The sequence below is a fragment of the Hemicordylus capensis genome, chromosome 2, assembly GCF_027244095.1.
Source record: "Hemicordylus capensis ecotype Gifberg chromosome 2, rHemCap1.1.pri, whole genome shotgun sequence".
Classification (NCBI taxonomy): domain Eukaryota; kingdom Metazoa; phylum Chordata; class Lepidosauria; order Squamata; family Cordylidae; genus Hemicordylus; species Hemicordylus capensis.
The window spans coordinates 410,551,575-410,569,759 of NC_069658.1; the positions used below are offsets into that span (position 1 = coordinate 410,551,575).

The 18,185-nt window shown below is 42.8% G+C and overlaps 1 protein-coding gene across 1 annotated transcript in view; it reads right to left on the minus strand.

The window, feature by feature from the left end:
• Window positions 1-2,605: 2,605 nt before the first annotated feature.
• The window catches only part of GNA13 (G protein subunit alpha 13), a 50,365-nt gene continuing 34,785 nt past the window's right edge, over window positions 2,606-18,185 (minus strand). The window contains exons 3-4 of the mRNA XM_053292248.1: window positions 9,766-9,816; window positions 2,606-7,743 (exon numbers count right to left, since the gene is read on the minus strand). Coding sequence (XP_053148223.1) covers window positions 7,171-7,743; window positions 9,766-9,816 — 624 coding nt within the window. The 3' untranslated portion in view covers window positions 2,606-7,170. The remainder of the gene's footprint in view (window positions 7,744-9,765; window positions 9,817-18,185) is intronic.

Below are 18,185 nucleotides of genomic sequence, written 5' to 3' on the forward strand. Positions count from 1 at the left end.
TAATAAAAAGGCACACAAAGATAGGCCGAGCGCCTGATCTTGGCTGCAAACATGCTGATTTCAGCTTATATTTGAGACACAAATTAGGGCTTCTGTTGCTTTTTAGTTTCAGAAACCAAGAGATCCATCTCTCTTTTCCCCCTCTGTAAGCTTTTGGCACGTTAGAAGTGGGCAGGCTGTCTCAAATATTAGCATATGGGCAAAAAAAACCCCAACCAGCTGTGCATACACTGGGGGTCTCAGGGTTGCTGCCCAGCTCAATTAGTTCCAGGTGGAAATCACTGCTAAAATATAGCTAGGAATATTCTTTGGAGACACCCCTAATAGTTCTTGTTAAGATATTGATTTGAACTGAAGTGAAAATCCTGCCTCTCGACTAGGGTGGAGCTACATTTGTGTACATAGCTAAAAGACCCCTCTCTCTCTGGTGAGTCAGCAAATGGGGTACATTGGATTTACCTATTGTAATGTTTGTACAGTTAATTGAGAAATCTGTAGTGTAAAGTATTCTGCCTGGGCAATCACTCAAAAGGGCAGCAAAAAGAGAGAGAGAGAGAGAGAGAGAGAGAGAGAGAGAGAGAGAGAGAGAGAGAGAGAGAGAGAGAGAAGAAGTTATTTGATGGCAGAGCAGGGAAGTAACCAGAGGGGAGAGGGCTGCTTTCTTCTGTCTTGCTTCTACGAGATTTGAATACTGAATATTTGACTGCTAAATTGTATGTTAGGTATACACAACATTATTCTAAATGCCACTTGGCTTGTTTAAAAATAAATAAATTGTGATGCTCTGCAAGCAGCCCTGAGTCCTATAGATAAGCATAAGGTATAAATCCAAACCAATGATGGCAGCAAGTACCATCAGCCAAATTGCAGCTTAGGATACTTCCAGTGGCTACAAATGGGGGCTTCAAGGGAATTTTGAGCAGATGATCTTGACTAGACTGAGGAACACAACCACAGTGAGCCTATTCCAAGTTTCGGTTTTTAGAACACCATACAAGTGCTGCTCGTCTACCTTTTTCTGCTTATTGTGCAACCCCAAAACTACATTTAGAGGAAGGAAGAGAAGACTTGAGAAATTTCAACACATGCAGGGCTTCAGGGCGGATGGGGATGAATCAACCAACTTAAGATCAGTCATATGGATGAATTCCATGAGACGGATCATAAAGCCCTTTCCAAATACTGTCCGTATTGGTTTTTCAAGTTGCTCAAACCCCTCTTCTAGGTCAACATGCTAATAATACTATTGTGCAGATAGTCATCTGAAAGCTTTCCTTCAATAGGGAAAGATAAAAGGCACTGCCTAAAAATAGCCATTTCTTTTAGGGAATTTAGCTCCAGAACATTTCGAATGACTCAGTGATGTGCAGCAGAACAATGAGAAATGCAGAAAATAAAAGTGTTCCTATGAACAAATGGAGTGGTTTAATTTAGCAAAAATTTCATTCAACCAAGCAATTCATGCTGCTGCTTCCTAGGCAGGAGCCTGCAGAGTCTGCAATTAGTTGCCACAGAATTCAGCAGCTGTGTTTACAAAAATGTTCTAGAAAGCAGAACGTCAGATCTAGGCCTAATCAAGTCACAATCAGTACCCTTAACATTCCCAACCTAAGGAACTCCTTCCTTCACTACAGTGCTTCTCTCTCCCCAAAGCCTTCCACTCTTTACAACTGTTCTACTCCCTCAGAAGAAATTAAAAATTCTACTGAAAAGTGCAATTTCAACCATAAGTTTTTTTAAAAAAACACACATATACACCTTTACATTTGTATGCAATTTCCATGGGTCCAATACCATATCACATCACATTTGCAAAAGGAGGTCAAGTAATCTCATGATCATTCTGGACTCTAAATTTTAGAGCTCTAAACTCGAAGTGTGTTTGGATATGCAAGCTAGGCCTTCCAAAGAGATCATACTGTAGAAGGAAGGGAGGAACCGTATATGAAGCAGCTAGAAATAGGCAAATCCTTTAATTATATGACTATTTTAAAAGAGTACAACAATGCAACTACTGAACATCAACAGGATCTTAAAAAGCAGATTCATTTGTGGATTTAAAAAAAAAATAGCTTAAGAGGCAAACAGAACTCAAATGCCCTTGTTATTCTTTAAGCTTCATAATTAACTAACCTGGTTTTAATTTTTAGATTGTTTTAAGATTTTTTATATGTGCTAACTTTTTAACTGCTGAAAGACGAAGCTTGGGGTGGTGTACAAATTTGACAGACAAACATACATAAGAAGTCGAGAGTCCACTCAAATTTCAACATAGGTATTTTCAAAACTTTTACCTTTCATTTTTCTCTTAATTCTCTCAGAGAATTTGAATTGTATGCAATATATTAACTGAGTCTTGATCTAGAATAAAAAATATCCTTAACTTTTGTACAGTTTTAGTATATTGAGCTCAAAATGGCACTTGCTATTTCACTGTCAAGGATTCAGATTGCTTACTAAGTGTTTGTAGCTAAAAAATCTTAACAAATGAAAAAAAAATATTAGTTAATATTCTAATTGCTGCTCCAAGACTAGCAAGTGGCTAATGCAACAAAAAATGTACTTGGTTTCAAATACACAAGAATGCAAGAGTCAGGGACATATACACGGAGAATGTATAATGTTTATTCACCATCAGTAATTTACTTTACACAAGGCAAATATTAATGGCTGGAAGGCAACACTTTTGCAAAGTATGTACAGAGCAATGTACAACTAAAAAAGGCATCCATCTATTAGTAATCAAACAATTTTAAAATTATTCATTTTAAGACCTTCTTTAGAAATAATTTACTGCCAATGCTGAACTAAGGCAAGTGTGGGGAGGGGGGGCAGGGAATTTACAAAGTAACAGATTTTCTTAGTCCCTGGTAAGTTACAAAAGTTACATATATAAAAATGTAAAGCCACCAAAACATACCCCACATTTATACAAAGCTAATTAGACAAAGTTTTGTGAGGTTGTTACAAACTATATTTTTAGATAAAAGGTTTACAGAACATAAACTCTCACTGCTGAAGGATGGAAAAGGAGTTTTCAACGAGCAAAATTTTACTTTCAAGTACAAGGTAAAGAAAACAGCAAATGGCCATATTAAAATGTTGTGTACTTATGAATGATCTTGGAGATGTCCATGTTATTGTACCATCAAATAGGGGAAAGTCTATAAGAAGCTGGCTTGTGAGCAGTTGACCCTAGAATATACAATACCTAATCCATCTAGAAGAGGAAATACTGTGGTCAGAGAAGGGATTTTCTGCCATCACCTTGATATGCAGGTTTCTTAAGGTTTGTCTCTAAACTTGATTATAAAATTATCACATTTTGATTCCAAGAGAAAATTTTTGGGAAACCATGCACCATTCGGAACATCGGAACCTGCCATATACTGAGTCAGTCCATTGGTCTAGCTAGTTCAGTACTGTCTTCACAGACTGGCAGCAGCTTATCCAAGGTTGCAGGCAGGAATCTCTCTCAGCCCTATCTTGGAGCAGCCAGGGAGGGAACTTGGAACCTAGATACTCTTCCCAGAGGGCTCCATCCCCTGAGGGAAATATCTGACAGTGCTCACACTTCTATTCTCCCATTCATATGCAACCAGGACAGACCCTGCTTAGCTAAGGGGACAAGTCTTGCTTGCTACCACAAGACCAGCTCTCTGCTCTGCGACCACTTGCCTTTACTCCAGGCCTGTGCTCCCTCCTGCTGTATCTTTGGGCATCTTGGAGCTCCTGCTCCTACCTGGGATCTTCTCAGGAAATCTGATAGTGGGACAACAGCTGTCCCATGCTGCCACCTATTTCACAGTGAGAGAAAACAGGGTTTTTCAAGCCCCAAGGAATGGATGTTTACACTTGCTGCCATCAAATAAGGCATTAAATTAAGGCCTGGATATATTTTTAATTTAAGAATGGTAATTTTATTTTTAAAAGGAAACATTAAATGCTTTGTTTTAGATTTCTTAAAAATGTCTTAGGAAGTTTGCTACAAATTTCATGGGCAGATCTGCTTCAGTCTATCAAAGTTGGAAGAAAACTAGAGAAGTTATTTGTTCTTCTTAAAGTCACCCTGGATTTATAAGAGTCGATGTTTAATGGAAGAAAAAAGAATTAAAAATAAGCAACATTTTTCTGACAAAAAATGCATTTTGCAACAGCATTTAATAAGCCAATTCTGCATTTAAAAACAACACCTAAATCTGACCATGCAAAATTCTGTTAAGAATTTAAGGCATGACCTAAACATATCCCTACAGACAGATCTTTGTGTGGGTCTAAGGGACTGACTAGGCCATATCTGTAAGCAATGGGTTTTTGGGGGGTGGAGGGGAGACTTCATTTTGCACCATTAGGGTCTTTTTGGACATGTTCTCACCGAGTGTGCTGGAGAAGTTGAGCGGAGGAAAGCGGAATGCAGGAAAGTCAAATCCCAACCTCTCCAGGGCCCGCAAACAGGTACCTAGGATCAGGCATAACTGGGATTGCTTAATAGGCAGCCATAAGGAACATATTTGGAGCTGAAGAATGACAGGCAGACTATGCTTACTCATCATCCAAGATCTCTCTCAAGCTTTCTGGTGCCAATACTGTTTTCATGCAATAATTAAACCCAAACTAGATTTGACAAGCAGTTGCATGTATTTCCTCCTCAACTTGAAATAAAAACAAAACCCAAATGCAACCTTGGGAGGTTAAGTAGGGGATTGGGAGAGAAGAGGGGCTGTTAAAAACCTTTCCCCCTCTGACAGCTTCTCTCACCAAACTGCCATCCCATGCAAAAAACCAACAAAAAAACCCACACACAAACAGCGTGAAGCTGTAGGTGGGGAAAGATGCAGATACCTCATCTTTTCTTCTCACACAAGGAGAAAAGCAGTTGTGTGAGATTTTGAGTGGGAAAACTGCTTGAGGAGAAGGGATTATGCAATTCCTCCTCTCAGCTTCCTAAGGCTGCTTTTGGTAAACAACTACATGCCACATGCAATTTGGACCTTACATTCGCCATACATATAAATCTACCCCAAATTTTAAACAGTTTTATGGTAGAGCGCTTATCAGCTTTACCAAATAAGCTGGATCCCAGGAGCCAACGTTCAAGAATATTTCAGCTCAAGGAGATCTCTTAACCCATAACAGGTTTTATGCCAAAATCTAGCCAAATGAAAAAGCTTTGGTTACTCGTTTCTTTTTATATGTCACCATTCCACAGAAGTTATCAATGATTTGTTGCATTAAGCTGGTGAGGCAATCAGATCAAGAGCAGGTACTGTCCTTAGCAATATATTACTAAGTAGTCAGAGGTTTAGCAGAAAGCATTCTGTATTCCAGAACATATAAATGACATTTGATGGATGAAACAGATAATCTGTTTCTCTTTAGAACAACTTGGGTTCCAGTTATGAGATGTTTGTATTTTCTAGTAGATGCTCATGTCAGCGAATGATAATCTCTGTGGAGAGTCTGGAAATCTATTCGGGCAATGGGACACCCCCCCTCCACACCACCCATGCTCAGGCATATTGGCATTCACTTAAGGCCACTGAAAGGAAAACAAATTAAGAGGCACTTTAGGTTAAAAGATTCTGCATCCATTAATTTTCCTGATGCAGGACTATGACCACTAAAGAACTGAGAGGATGAAGTCTATCGAAGCACTTAATTGGCACAAACTCTTCAATTACCTGAAACTAACAGGTGGCAAAACTAAGTTTTAAAAAATATGGATATTTTGCCAACCTCCTCCCCTCTCCCAAAGATTACATAATAGTAGACCTTAGTGCATTACTATTGCTCTCAAATGCTGTTTGGCCTGTGCAACAAAAGCAAGGAATATTGTGCTGCTAATCTCTGGTCATTAACCCATTTATGGTAGTAAAGCATTAGAACAGGCACAAGTGTCAATCCCTTCTACACATGTTCTCTCTAAAGCATAGCATAAGATCTGTGATATTCTACTGTTAAACTAGGAAATCCAGAGTAATTAGTAATATAAGGGCTTTTAACCAATACCTGAGAAATCAAAGTCAGCTTTGATATCACCAGCTTCCTCAGAACTGAGATGAAAAAAGCAATTAGTCCATCCAACAAGTCTGTTGCATTTCAGTGAGTATTTGCTTGCAAAGCTGAGTTGAGGAGTGCAGCAATTGAAGTGGAATCCCTTTTGAAATTATACTTTTTTGCAATATGATATTTCTGGGAGGTCATTCAGTTGCTTTACACTTTAATAAAACATGTTTTGCATTTTTCACTACCATAATTGTCAGTACTCTGTCAGCTACAGTTGTGTGCACTCTCAGTGTTGTCACTCTATTTTAACAAGGTGCATCTGACATCCATAAACACTGGCACTGTTTAGCAGAAACAAATCCCTTGCTTGGCTCCATCTATCAAAACCACAATTTCTGAGCTAACTGAATAAAAACAAGGAACATCCTTAGATAACAGTTTACTCAAAGCTATTGAAAGAGACTTCCAATCAGCTGTGTGATTTAAGTTTGTTCAGCTTCAAACTGTAAAGCATAGATTTTCAAACCACATGATCTAACAATGACCAATCAAGATCAGTAGTCCCTTTGCATGATTGATTTTGATCAAGACATTCAGTGGTAGCAGACCTCAATGATTTTCCTTTCTGGTACCACTTGTGAGCACCCTCTATTGGCATGGAAGCAGAAATACATTTGTAAACTTCAAATGCTGCTTAATTATTGAAAAGAGCAGAGGTGTTTGCCATGCAGAATAATCGTGAGGTTGGGGAGGGGAGGCCAAGCTTGGAGAGCAGTCCAGAGTTAAACATGTATTAAATTTATCCTATAAACTGTTTCACACACCACCAAACTGCTTTAAGGTAACAAGTTTCCAAGGTGAATTCTCTCAACCACATGTCTATAGGTTAATAGATGTTACAGGACTATAGGCTTTATCCGTCTGGAAAGATGGAAGAGGTTAAAATCTGGAGTTAGCTTTAAAAATGTGAGGTCTGTTAAGAAGTTACAACCGATTCAAGATAACGCTACAGTGGAAAAGATTAGAGCCAGAATTTCAAGAGAAATTGGCAATAACTTGAACAGCAGCAGCTTTTACCCATGTATCATGAGGCCTGACAAGATCAGTTCCGCCCCCTCAACTTCTGCTGTAAACAAGTAACACAAATCAAAGGTTTTTTGCACATCACTGTAGCATGAGCTGCTTGAGGTTGTCATGAAGGATGGTATCCTTGACATCGCGAAACACCAGGCGGATGTTTTCTGTATTAATTGCAGTGGTGAAGTGGTGGTATAATGGCTTCTGCTGTTGGTCTCGACGTTTGGTACGAAAACAATCCACCAGGAATTTCTGGACATCTGCTAAGCAGTGGGGATCCCCTTCAAACTCTGGGAAATAGTCTCTGATGCTCACTTTTTGCACTTTTTCCTCAAGTAAGTCTGTCTTGTTTAGAAAGAGAATGATTGAAACATTGCTGAAAACCCGGTTGTTGACTATTGTTTCAAAAATGTTCAGAGATTCTGTAAGGCGATTTGTTAGTCGATCTTCCATAAGTACCTGGTCAAATTCACTTGAGGAAACCAGGAACAGTATCGAAGTGACACTGTCAAAGCACTCAAACCAACGTTTTCGCTCTGACCTTTGGCCACCTACATCAACCATCTTGAAGGGAACATTTTTAATTTCAAAATCGTACTCATGGATCCCTTTTGTAGGTCTTCGTGCCAGAAGAATATCTTGCTGGGAGGGAAGGTAATCCTGAGAAAGAAAAAATACCTGCATTAATAAAGCCACCATGTGTGCTACTGGACCTCAAATCAGCTGCCCTAGAAAGGATGGAAAGAGATAGATTTGATAATAGCTTACTAACTGAACATTTTAAAAGTTTCAAACAGGGTTGTGGGCGTAGGACATGACACAGAAATCTTCTCATTAAAAGAGATGCCTTAGAGTCTTTTCTTAATGTTTTAAAATTTCTATGACAAAACTGTGCTTTTGTGAAAGCAGAAGATGACATTGAGAGAAAGAGGAACCGTTTGGTCTAGGTTTCTGTTTTATTGAAGCAGGCTGGCACCAAGTTACTGATATCCTGCAGAACCACCCATATTGTTAAAGATCTGAAACAGTGTCCCTTCAGCTGAACATTACTGTTGCTTAAAGAGAAATTTAATTATTTCCTAGCGAGACGGATGAATCAAATTCCATCCTGTCATTTCAAAGGTTTCTGATGGAAGGATTTTTCTACAATGAGAATTAAAATACCAACATATTCCTGTTAGTTTGCATCAGTCGATCTTCAATAAATAGAATGACTGACTGACACAAGAGAAGGCTCACTTCTACTCAAGTTTTTTGGATTTGAGTGGGGGGAGTACTTCATACCTGTCAATAAAATAAACAGGTAGTGAGACTATGGATTGGTACTGGGACCAGTGCTCTTTAACTTGTTTATAAATGATCTAGAAATTGGGGTAAGCAGTCACGTGGCCAAATTTGTAGACAACACCAAACTATTTAGGTTAGTGAAATCCAAAAGAGATTGTGAGGAGCTCCAAAAGGATCTCTCCAAACTGGGGGAGCGGGCAACAAGATGGCAAATGTGGTTCAATGTTAACAAGTGCAAGGTGATGCATATTGGGGGCAAAACCCAACTAGACATATACACTGATGGGGTCTGAGCTGTCAGTATATGCCAATCATTGTTGAGAGAGAACAATTTTTCTCCCTCTTGCATAACACTAGAACCAGGGGTCATCCCATGAAACTGACTGCCAAGAACTTTAGGACCAACAAAAAGGAAGTACTTCTCCCACACAATGTATAATCAATCTATAGAAGATACTTTATTTATAGCCCATGGCCAAAACAAATCTATAAAATTCTCTTCCACAAGATGTGGTGACAGCCAACAGCCTGGTTGGCTTTAAGAGGGGTTTAGATAAATTCATGGAGGACAGGTCTATCAGCAGCTACTAGTCTGGTGGCTATAGGCCACCTCCAGCCTCAGAGGCAAGATGCCTCTAAATAGCAGTTGCAGGGGAGTAGCAGTAGGAGAGAAGCCATGCCCTCAGCAATTGCCTTGTGGGCTTCCCAGAGGCATCTGGTGGGTCACTGTGTGAAGCAGGATGCTGGACTAGATAGGCCTTAGGCCTGATCCAGCAGGGCTGTTATGGTATGATACAAATTAAAAAACAACACCACATTTATCCTTCAAGGAGTAGAAACCTACAACCCATTGTTCTGCTTCAAACAAACAAACAAACCACTAAAAGGCTAAAGTTGGGAAATAGCAAGATTGGCTCAAATAAGAGAAATGGAATATTTAATCTCAAAAACTTTGGTTAGATCCAAAAGTTTACTTTCTCCTGAGGGAGGATTCTATCCTCCAGAGGAAAGGAATTATTGAATCCATCCCAATATTTCACCTTTTCTCTGGATCTTTCAAACTTATAAACAGTACTGCAACACTGATGGAAAATGCAGAGCCATAGATTATTTAATCTACCAACCTACCACTCAACAACCTAAGTAAAAACAGTTTACATAGCTTACACACAGATATTAGCAGCCTCAATTTTAACACTATGAGACAATGCAGAAGTTTCTGGATACAGCAGTCAAATATTCTCTACCAACCATACTGCATATCATGTTTTTCACTTTAACTTGTACTAGTATTAATTAGCTTTCAACCATTATTGCAAATTTAAAAGTAAAAGGCCAAATTCCCTTCCAGCATTCAATAGTGCCTTAAAAAGCAAAACTAGAAATTAAACTTACTGGTTCTCCAAGTTTATCCAAGTTGTCCAGAAAATATTTTACAGATTCCCCCTAAAAAAAAAAAAAGTGCAGTTATTGCTTTTTTTCACAGATGAAAATTATTGACAACTATTTAATGTAAACTAACCTTTTCAAAAATAGCTGATGCAAGAGTACTCTACCCCAAACCTAAGACTTGAAAGCAAGCTCTACTGAAATAAATGGAACTTGCATCAAATCAGTGGCCACAATCCAACACAAGAGTTAAGCACGTTGATTTCAATAACCTTAAGCATTCTTAACTCTGGTGGATTGTGACCAGTGTTGTAAAGAATCAGGGTGTGCAACCATTTACAAGTTCTGCTTACAAGGAACATAGAGGGAATTACTGGAAGCTTGGCAATGCTTTTTACACTACGTAATAGATAACTCAAGTGCTAGTTTACTTCTGCAAAATTTGGTGTTTGTTGCTTTTGTCCATTTAAGAACAGGAAAGTATACCACCAGTTAAAATAAAAAGGCAACACAGGAAAAGCTTCAGCTTGGTAAAGTGAATTTAAACTACAGTTGAATAAGCTATTTCTGCCAATGCAACTGGCTGCAGGCTGTTAAAAAACCAGTTAAGAAGTGCATTAACACAGGAGATGAGCATTTAACACTCCTGTCAAATTGACTGTTGCCTAGAACAGTTTTTTAGAAATTCATGGACTGTGTTCAGATGCATTCTGCACAAGTTGTTCTACAAAACCCACTGCATTTCAAATTGCTTTCCCACACAGACAGCATATTACTGATACAACAGAGTGCTCACTATTGGAAAAAGCTATCTTTATGATGATGAATATGTTGTTCAAAGAGAAGTAGGCCAAGTAGAAGTTCTCAAGTGCAAGTACTCAAATTATTCTAAGTTATTTATAATTTATGAAGCAGTTCAGGTAGAGTATACCTTGTTTTCTTCCCCACTACCCAACATTTTATCCTCACAACAAGCCTTCAAGAAAATTTAGGCTGAGAGAGGTTGACTGGCCCAAGAACACTCACTGAGCTTCATGGCTGAGCGGGGATTTGAGCAGATGTTTTCCAGGTCCTAGTCTGACACACTAATCATTACACCATTCTGGTTCTCCAGTGCCATGTATGATAGGTTCCAGAAAGGAGTACACAAATAGACTACAATATTAGAACCAGTACAGAGAGATTCCCGCACAACACAATTGCTATTAAAGCAAGCATAATATGGAAGCACTGCACTATCTGTCTGAAGAACCTGACCTGTATCTTGATCTATTAATGCAGGTTTATTTCTCTGGCTCATACAAGTATGAAAGCCTCCTGCATACTCAACAGAAGAACCAGCAGGAAACCAAAGTCTAATATGGAGAACCTGAATTGTTGATTCCTCTAATATAATATATTATTCTCTGCACTTAGCCAACTTAAGTAATATTAAGCCTCAATCAAAGCTGCAAGATGACTAAAGGTATCTCGAGTTTCCTCACAAAAGAAGCAAATTATTTCACTGTTGAGATGTGCAACTGGGTAGGCATGAATGTATTAAACAAACCTTGACAGGCTCTTGGGGTTACTGAAATAGAGTTGTGCTAGCATCCACAATATCCTCGGACTTTAAATGAGAAGACTTAGCATTAAGATGTTAATAAGGTACAGTTAGGATTTCAGGATTAGTAACACCTCTCCACTTGATGCAGCTGCAGAGACAAAGGATCTCAGGCTTACAGTGGCCATTGCCTTACCCATAAGGGCAGCAGTGTTCACCCATTGTAGCATAACACAGAGTCTTGTGACATAAGGATAAACAGATTTACTGTGGGATAATCTTGGACTTCAGATGTATGAAGTATTACTCCCAATTGGCATGTCTTTATTAGATACAAATGTTTACATTTTCTCCATTGTACCTGTGTGTGCATAAAGTCACAATTTGACATACAAGGGTAAAATGTGTGTATCTGAAAGTGGGATTCAGTCTTGGGCTACAATAAGTCTGTTGGTCTTCCTGTTTAATTTAATGGTGTGTACCTTCAGACTGCAAGTCTAGAACAAGGGAGGGCACTGAATGAGGAAAGCACAATATAGGGATAGCTAATCTACATATATCTTGGGAGGAGAGCAATGTTCTTCAGAAACAAATCTTGGAGTGGTAGAAAAAACAATACAAGCTCTCATATAGCAAGAAAGAACTGAGCGCTTCCATGAAGATAAAGCAGATGTAAAGAAGAAACTACTATAGACCAACCCCCAAACAATATATCTACTATCCCAAGCTAACAACCCAGGTCATTCTGGGCATTAATGGTCTCTGAAATTGATACAATCAAAATAGGAATATTTGGATAAGCAGATGACAGTATTCCATGCCTATCTCAATGTAGCCCTGTTTGTATATGTTTAACATATGAGCAATATGTGCAGAGAACTGAATTCTACATTAGGGGTGTGCACAAAACTGGGATGCCCGGTTCAGTTCGAGTCTAGTTCAAACTTGAACGGAACCGAGCATGTTCGGTTTTGTCCCCCATGTCCAACAGACCCCTCCCACTAGCTCAGCTCCAATTCAAGCAGGTACGGGGGTTCTAATGTTGTTGTTTTAAAAAGAACTCACTGCCTCTGGGGGGGCACTGCCGCGGAGAAGTCTCCAAAAGGCCCCCACCCTGGTCTCAAAACAGCCCGGTTCAGGTGGTTTTTGGCCCATTCTGGGCCTCTTTGCGATCACACAGATGGCCAGAGCACGTGCACAGTAGCCTCCAAAATGGCCACCACCAGTGCAAAGAGGCTCAGAATGGGCCGGAAACCACCTGAACTGGGCCGTTTTGAGACCAGGGGGAACCACCGGAGAACCCCCTCCCCTCCAGCCATGCCCCCCTGGAGACAGCAAGTTCTTTTTTTTTTTTTTAAGTCCTCTACATTAGAACCCTTGGACCAGCTGGGGTTTCGTTGAGCTGCAAGTGAGCCCTTGGCCAAGTTCGATGTCGAACTGGCTTGAGGTCAACCTGGTTTGCACATCCCTACTCTACATCTGAAGCCCTCAGGCCCCATATTAAAGCGAATGCAAGTACAGTAATACAAAAATGTGTACAGATACCTGTGCATGCATTTAGGGTAATCCTCTCATAAAAAACTAAGTCCCATCTAAGGGCCAGATTTTTGCTATATATGAAGCATGTGCACAGTGTAAGTAGGAGAGCCTCAAGACTCACATACATCCCCTCCTCTCCAGAGAACATTTTGTATGAACCAAGACCTGTATACATACATACATACATACATTTGTAGTCCATTTTCACGCAGCTAAACGCTGCCCCATACATAGTCAGGGGCATCCACAGGACCTTTTTGGGGGGAGGGGGGAGAGCCAGCAACCAAACCTCTCCCCTGCCCTGCGAGTATGCTTCATGGGATTTCAATGGAAACTGGCTCAACCTGGGTGGGGGAACTGCCCCCCTTGCCTCCATCCTGGACGCTCATGCAAATAGTGCAAAAAACAAACAGACACCATGCAGATATCTATTATATTAATTCTCGTAGACGGGCCTCTGTGGGGATGCGTCCCGGCAACCCAGCGGATTGGCTGGGCAAGGGAAGTGGCCGCTTAGGGAGGAAAGGAAAAGAAGGAAAGCGGGCAAGCGGAGAGGAGAACTGAACGGACTGGGGTGGGGGAGGGGGGAAGCTGTGGGGAGAGAAAGCGGTGGAGCCTGGCTGGGCAGAGACACAGAAACGGCTGGCTGCTTCGGAAGACGCTCACTAGAGGGAGGACCATGCAGGAAGGAGCTGGCTAAACGCTTGGCTGCCCAAGGAGGTGGCGGCAATGGCCAGCGGGGAAAACACAAGCAGCCTAGAAAGCGGCGGGGTGGGGCAGAAGCACGAATGAGAGAGAAAAAGTGAGAGAGAAAGAGGGAAAATGGAGGGGGGAGCAAGCTGGGGCAGAAGGCTGGGGGGGGGGAGAGCGGACCGGGGCTGAAGGCTGGTGTGGGGGGAGCGTGGACTGGGGCTGAAGGCTGGTGGTGGGGGGAGAGCGGACCGGGGCTGAAGGCAGGGGGGAGAGCAGACCGGGACAGAAGTCGGGGGGAGTGTACTGCAGAGGCAAGCGGTGGGCCGCAGAGCTGGTACTTGGCCCAGCGGCAGGCCTGCCAGGTGGCGGGCCCGGCCCGCCCGCGGAGACCAGGCAGCAGTAGGCCCGGCTTGCCCGTGGAAGCCAGGCGGCGGGCCACGGAGGCCAGCTTGCCCATGGAGGCAAGGCGCCCGTGGGAGGCCAGGGCGGGAGGAAACCAGGCGGCGAAACTTCCCTGTTCACCGCCTGGGAGGAGGAGCAGCAGCAGCGGGGCCCTTTGTGGCCACCCACCACCCGGTAAGGCCTGTGGCAGCAGAGGTAAAAAACTCAGTGCAGGAAGGCGCGTGGGGGAGAGACAGAGCGAGCCAGAGAGCTGTGGGAGGACCAACCAAACAAATTCTCCCAAATAACCCCAAAAAGGAAGGGGTTAGCAACCCATGGGTTAGCAACCCATGGGGTGGTTGGCACCCTCTTTGCACTAGACCACCACTCACTCTGGGCCACCCCAGCACCCCACAAGTGGCTTTAAGGTTTTTCTCCATAGGGAAGAATGGAGGTTTCAGCAGCCCCATAACTACACTTGGGGGGTGCTGGGGTGGCCCAGAGCGAGGGTGCCAACCACCTCCATGGGTTGCTAACCCATGGGGTACTGGGTTTTGTTGTTTCTGAAGTGTTCTGAGTGTAGATTCTTTGGTAGCATATAAGATTTTCAATGACAAACCATGAATCCACTCTCATCTGCTAACCTTAAAGACACATAAACTTCAAAAATCACTTAAAAATCAGCCCTTTGCTCAATTCCTTTCAAATAATTCTGATAGCTACCTGGGCCCCCTTGGGTACTACCACCCACCACAATCCACTCAAGGACACCCCTCCCCCCCCCCCCCCGACGTGAAGCTATACATTTGCTGACACCTCCATGCTTCTTTATGGAGAAAAACCTTAAAGTCGCGTAAACTTCAAAAATCACTTAAAAACCAGCCTTTTGCCCAATTCCTTTCAAATAATTCTGATAGCTTCCTTGCCCACCTTGGGAACTACAACCCACCACACTCCACTCTAGGACACCCCTTTCTCCCCGATATGAAGCTATACATTTGTTGCAATCCTCATTATTCTCTATGAGGAATTCCAAAATAATTTTAAAATTCACCAATAATCAGAGGAGTGTCTGCCTTGGAACTTTGTGGATAGTAGGCACCCCTGGTTGTCTACCACCCACCCCAATTTTGTGCCCCTAGGTGCTCCACAATAGGAGATATGGGCTGATTCGGGCCCCATTATACCCTATGAGAAAAATAATTAAAAATATTTCAAAAATTCATAAAAAATCATACGAGTGTCCAATTGCTTTGGGGTTTGGGTGGCAGGTACCCCTGGGTGCCAGCTACCATCCTACCAATTTTTGGATGTCCGAAGTGGTTCGAACTGGTTGAAACAGTTCAAATTCGAACCAAACCAGGGGGAGGTTCGAGCAAAACCAAAACCGAACCACCCCCTCCTGGTTCTAACCTGGTTCGAATTTGAACCGAACCGGGCAAACTGGTTTTGTGCACATCCCTAAATATGACATCCTCGCCCCATTGTCTGGTGAGGCCATCTGTCCTTACCCCCCGCTCCCCAGGACGGAGTGGTGAGGGGACACGAGGACATAGGGATGGGAGGCAGCCGGGGAGAAGCGGAGGAAAGACAGCCAATGGGCAGGGACTGCTCCAGTCCCAGTGGAGATGAGGCAGGGCCTTGAAAGAGCTGAAGGGGGAGCACATGAGGATAATGTCAACAGCATGCCTCCAGAAGGGAGGGGGTCTGAGCAGAAGAAGGGAGAAGGAGGAGAGACATTGGCAGCAGCTGTAAGGGGTAGACAATTACAGGGAATAAAGAGGGGTGTTGGCCATGTGTAGCCTGTGAGGAGGCATATAAGGAGCCAGCAGGGGATGAGAGGCTGGCTGGTCGCGAGTGACCGGGGCCCCTGGAGAGGGGCACACACAAGGAGCAAGTAGCCTGGGATGGAGGAAGCACAGGGTGATGCTCAACCCCCTCCCTGTCCCTGCTCTGAAGCTGGCCCCAGTAAGCCCAGCCAGGCTTGGTAAAGGAGACAGGGACGTGTAGTTGGACACCCATATATGAAGTGGCAGAAACCACTTGTTGGGAAAGGTCTAATAAATCAATCTAGAGCCACAGCCACACACTGGCCCCTTCATATATGGGTGTCCAACTGATACAACTCTGCCCAGTGTAAAGCAACTGAACTGCCCACATTGTGTGCTCAGTCACTCTGCTGGCACAAGCGTCTACCACAGTCAGGGTCGTAGCTAGGGAAGGGGGCGCTGTGTTCACCCTATCCCCAGCAGCCCCTCAGAGTGAGAGCAATAATGAAGAAAATAGGGAAGCGAAGAGCTGGGGCCCTTCCGGAGCTGGGGGCTCTGGGTTCTTTGAACCCTTCCGCTCAATTACAGATAAACCACTGACCACAATAATCCCATCTTATTCAGGCTGCAAATTCCAATGAGATGTGCAGTGCAGACACATCATACAACTGCAGTTTCCGCCATGTCAATGTACATCAGGAAATTGTCAACACTGTATGATGTGACTGCTAGATGGAGCAGAGCCACAATCAAGCCTAGTATCATGCAGTCTCATGGGGTTTTCCTAACATATCTCCTGAAAAACCTTTAAAGTCCAATTACCACTTGTAAAGGCTCAAATGCTCCCCACTTTCGTCTCCCAATTAGGAGTGTGCATGGTTCGGTCTGGCACAATTCAAAAGACCGCCGGACCAGTCCGGAGGTCCGGATGGGCGGGGGTGTAGTACTCCCCCCCCCCGCCGCTCTTCCCCCTCTGGTGCTGTGTCATTTGAATTCTTGGGGCGGCAGAGTTCCTCTGCTGCCCCTGCCCCCGTTGTTGTTTGTAAAGCCTTCAAAGAGACGAGCGCTAGCGCGCGCTCGTCTCTGACGCTGCCGCCCGCGCGCCGTGATGTATGCGGCACGCGCGGCAGCATCAGAGACGAGCGCATGCAGGGCGCATGTGCGCCGCTAGCGCTCATCTCTTTGAAGGCTTTACAAACAACGACGTCATTTGATTTTTCAAATGACACAGCGCCGGAGGGGGAAGAGCGGCGGGGGGGGGGGAAGTACTACCACCCCCCCTGCTTAAAGCAACAGTCCCCCGCCCATCCGGACCGCACCAGACTGCACCGGACTGCACCAGACCATGCACACCCTACTCCCAATCTCAAGCATCTATCTAGGGGATCTTGCTATCATCTCTGGCTTTCAACTTATTTTCTCATGGTACTTCATGTACCCAACAGAAGCAAGCGGTTGCCAAATAAGCCAGTTAGGCTCCAAAATGATACAACCCTCTTTGAGAATAATATAGTGTTAAGAGCAGGATGACACTGTGTATTTCCCTTTCTCATATTTGTGTTTCCCCTGAGAGACTATACTCTGAACAGCCAACAGAGAGAACAATTCATTTCCACATCAGGCGTGGCAGTAACTGTCCTAGTAACTGTTTAGAAATCGGCATGACAAATATTGTACAATTCAGTCCCAAAACAAGTGTTAAGCCATTAGTTAAAAGGGTTAAGTGGGGGTGGAGGGGTGTTATCAAAGTATCAGCAGTATCAATCAAATGCTTAAAAACCAGGTGGTATCCAAGAGGTACCTTCTAATCGTCAGGAGGTAAGATTTCTACACTTTAATATCTCCTCCATTTTTTGTTTCTTTGTATCAACTTCTGTTGCTCCTTCCTCAATTTTTCTTAATTAAAAAAGTATTTGCAAAAAGGAAGTTTAAAGCCACATTAAAAAACCATGTAATAAAAGCTTGGATATTGGTCTGAACAGCGCAACTGGATGAAAGTGAAGAATTTTATGCACAGAATTCTAAACCTATTTATGCACAGACTTCTAAACCTTTCTGAGAATGGTTTCCTAGGAAGTGAATCCCATTCTTATCCATTTTACTAATTCACCATTGGGTTTCCAATAACAACTTCTATGCAAGTAAGAAAGAGGCAGGTACAACCCAAACATGTGCTCAAGTTTCAAGAACAAATGGGCGTGGCTTCAAAACATTCTCTGCCCCACCTAAGATCATTCTGACATGATCTGGATTTAGTTCCTCTTCTATGCCCAAGTCTAGCTATCCCTCATTGTACAGATCTTCAATAAAGAATTAAAACCCACGAAGCATTCAAAAAGCTACAGACTGTGCATCTTTAAAAAGGAAGAAGTTAACTACTCAGTAATTTGCTTGAGGTCACAAAGAAGTCTGTGGTGGAAAAGGGAGCTGAGCTGAGGTTTATTATGACCAAGGAGAACATTAAATTCTGGATTTCTCAACCACATAGCAAACCATGTTCT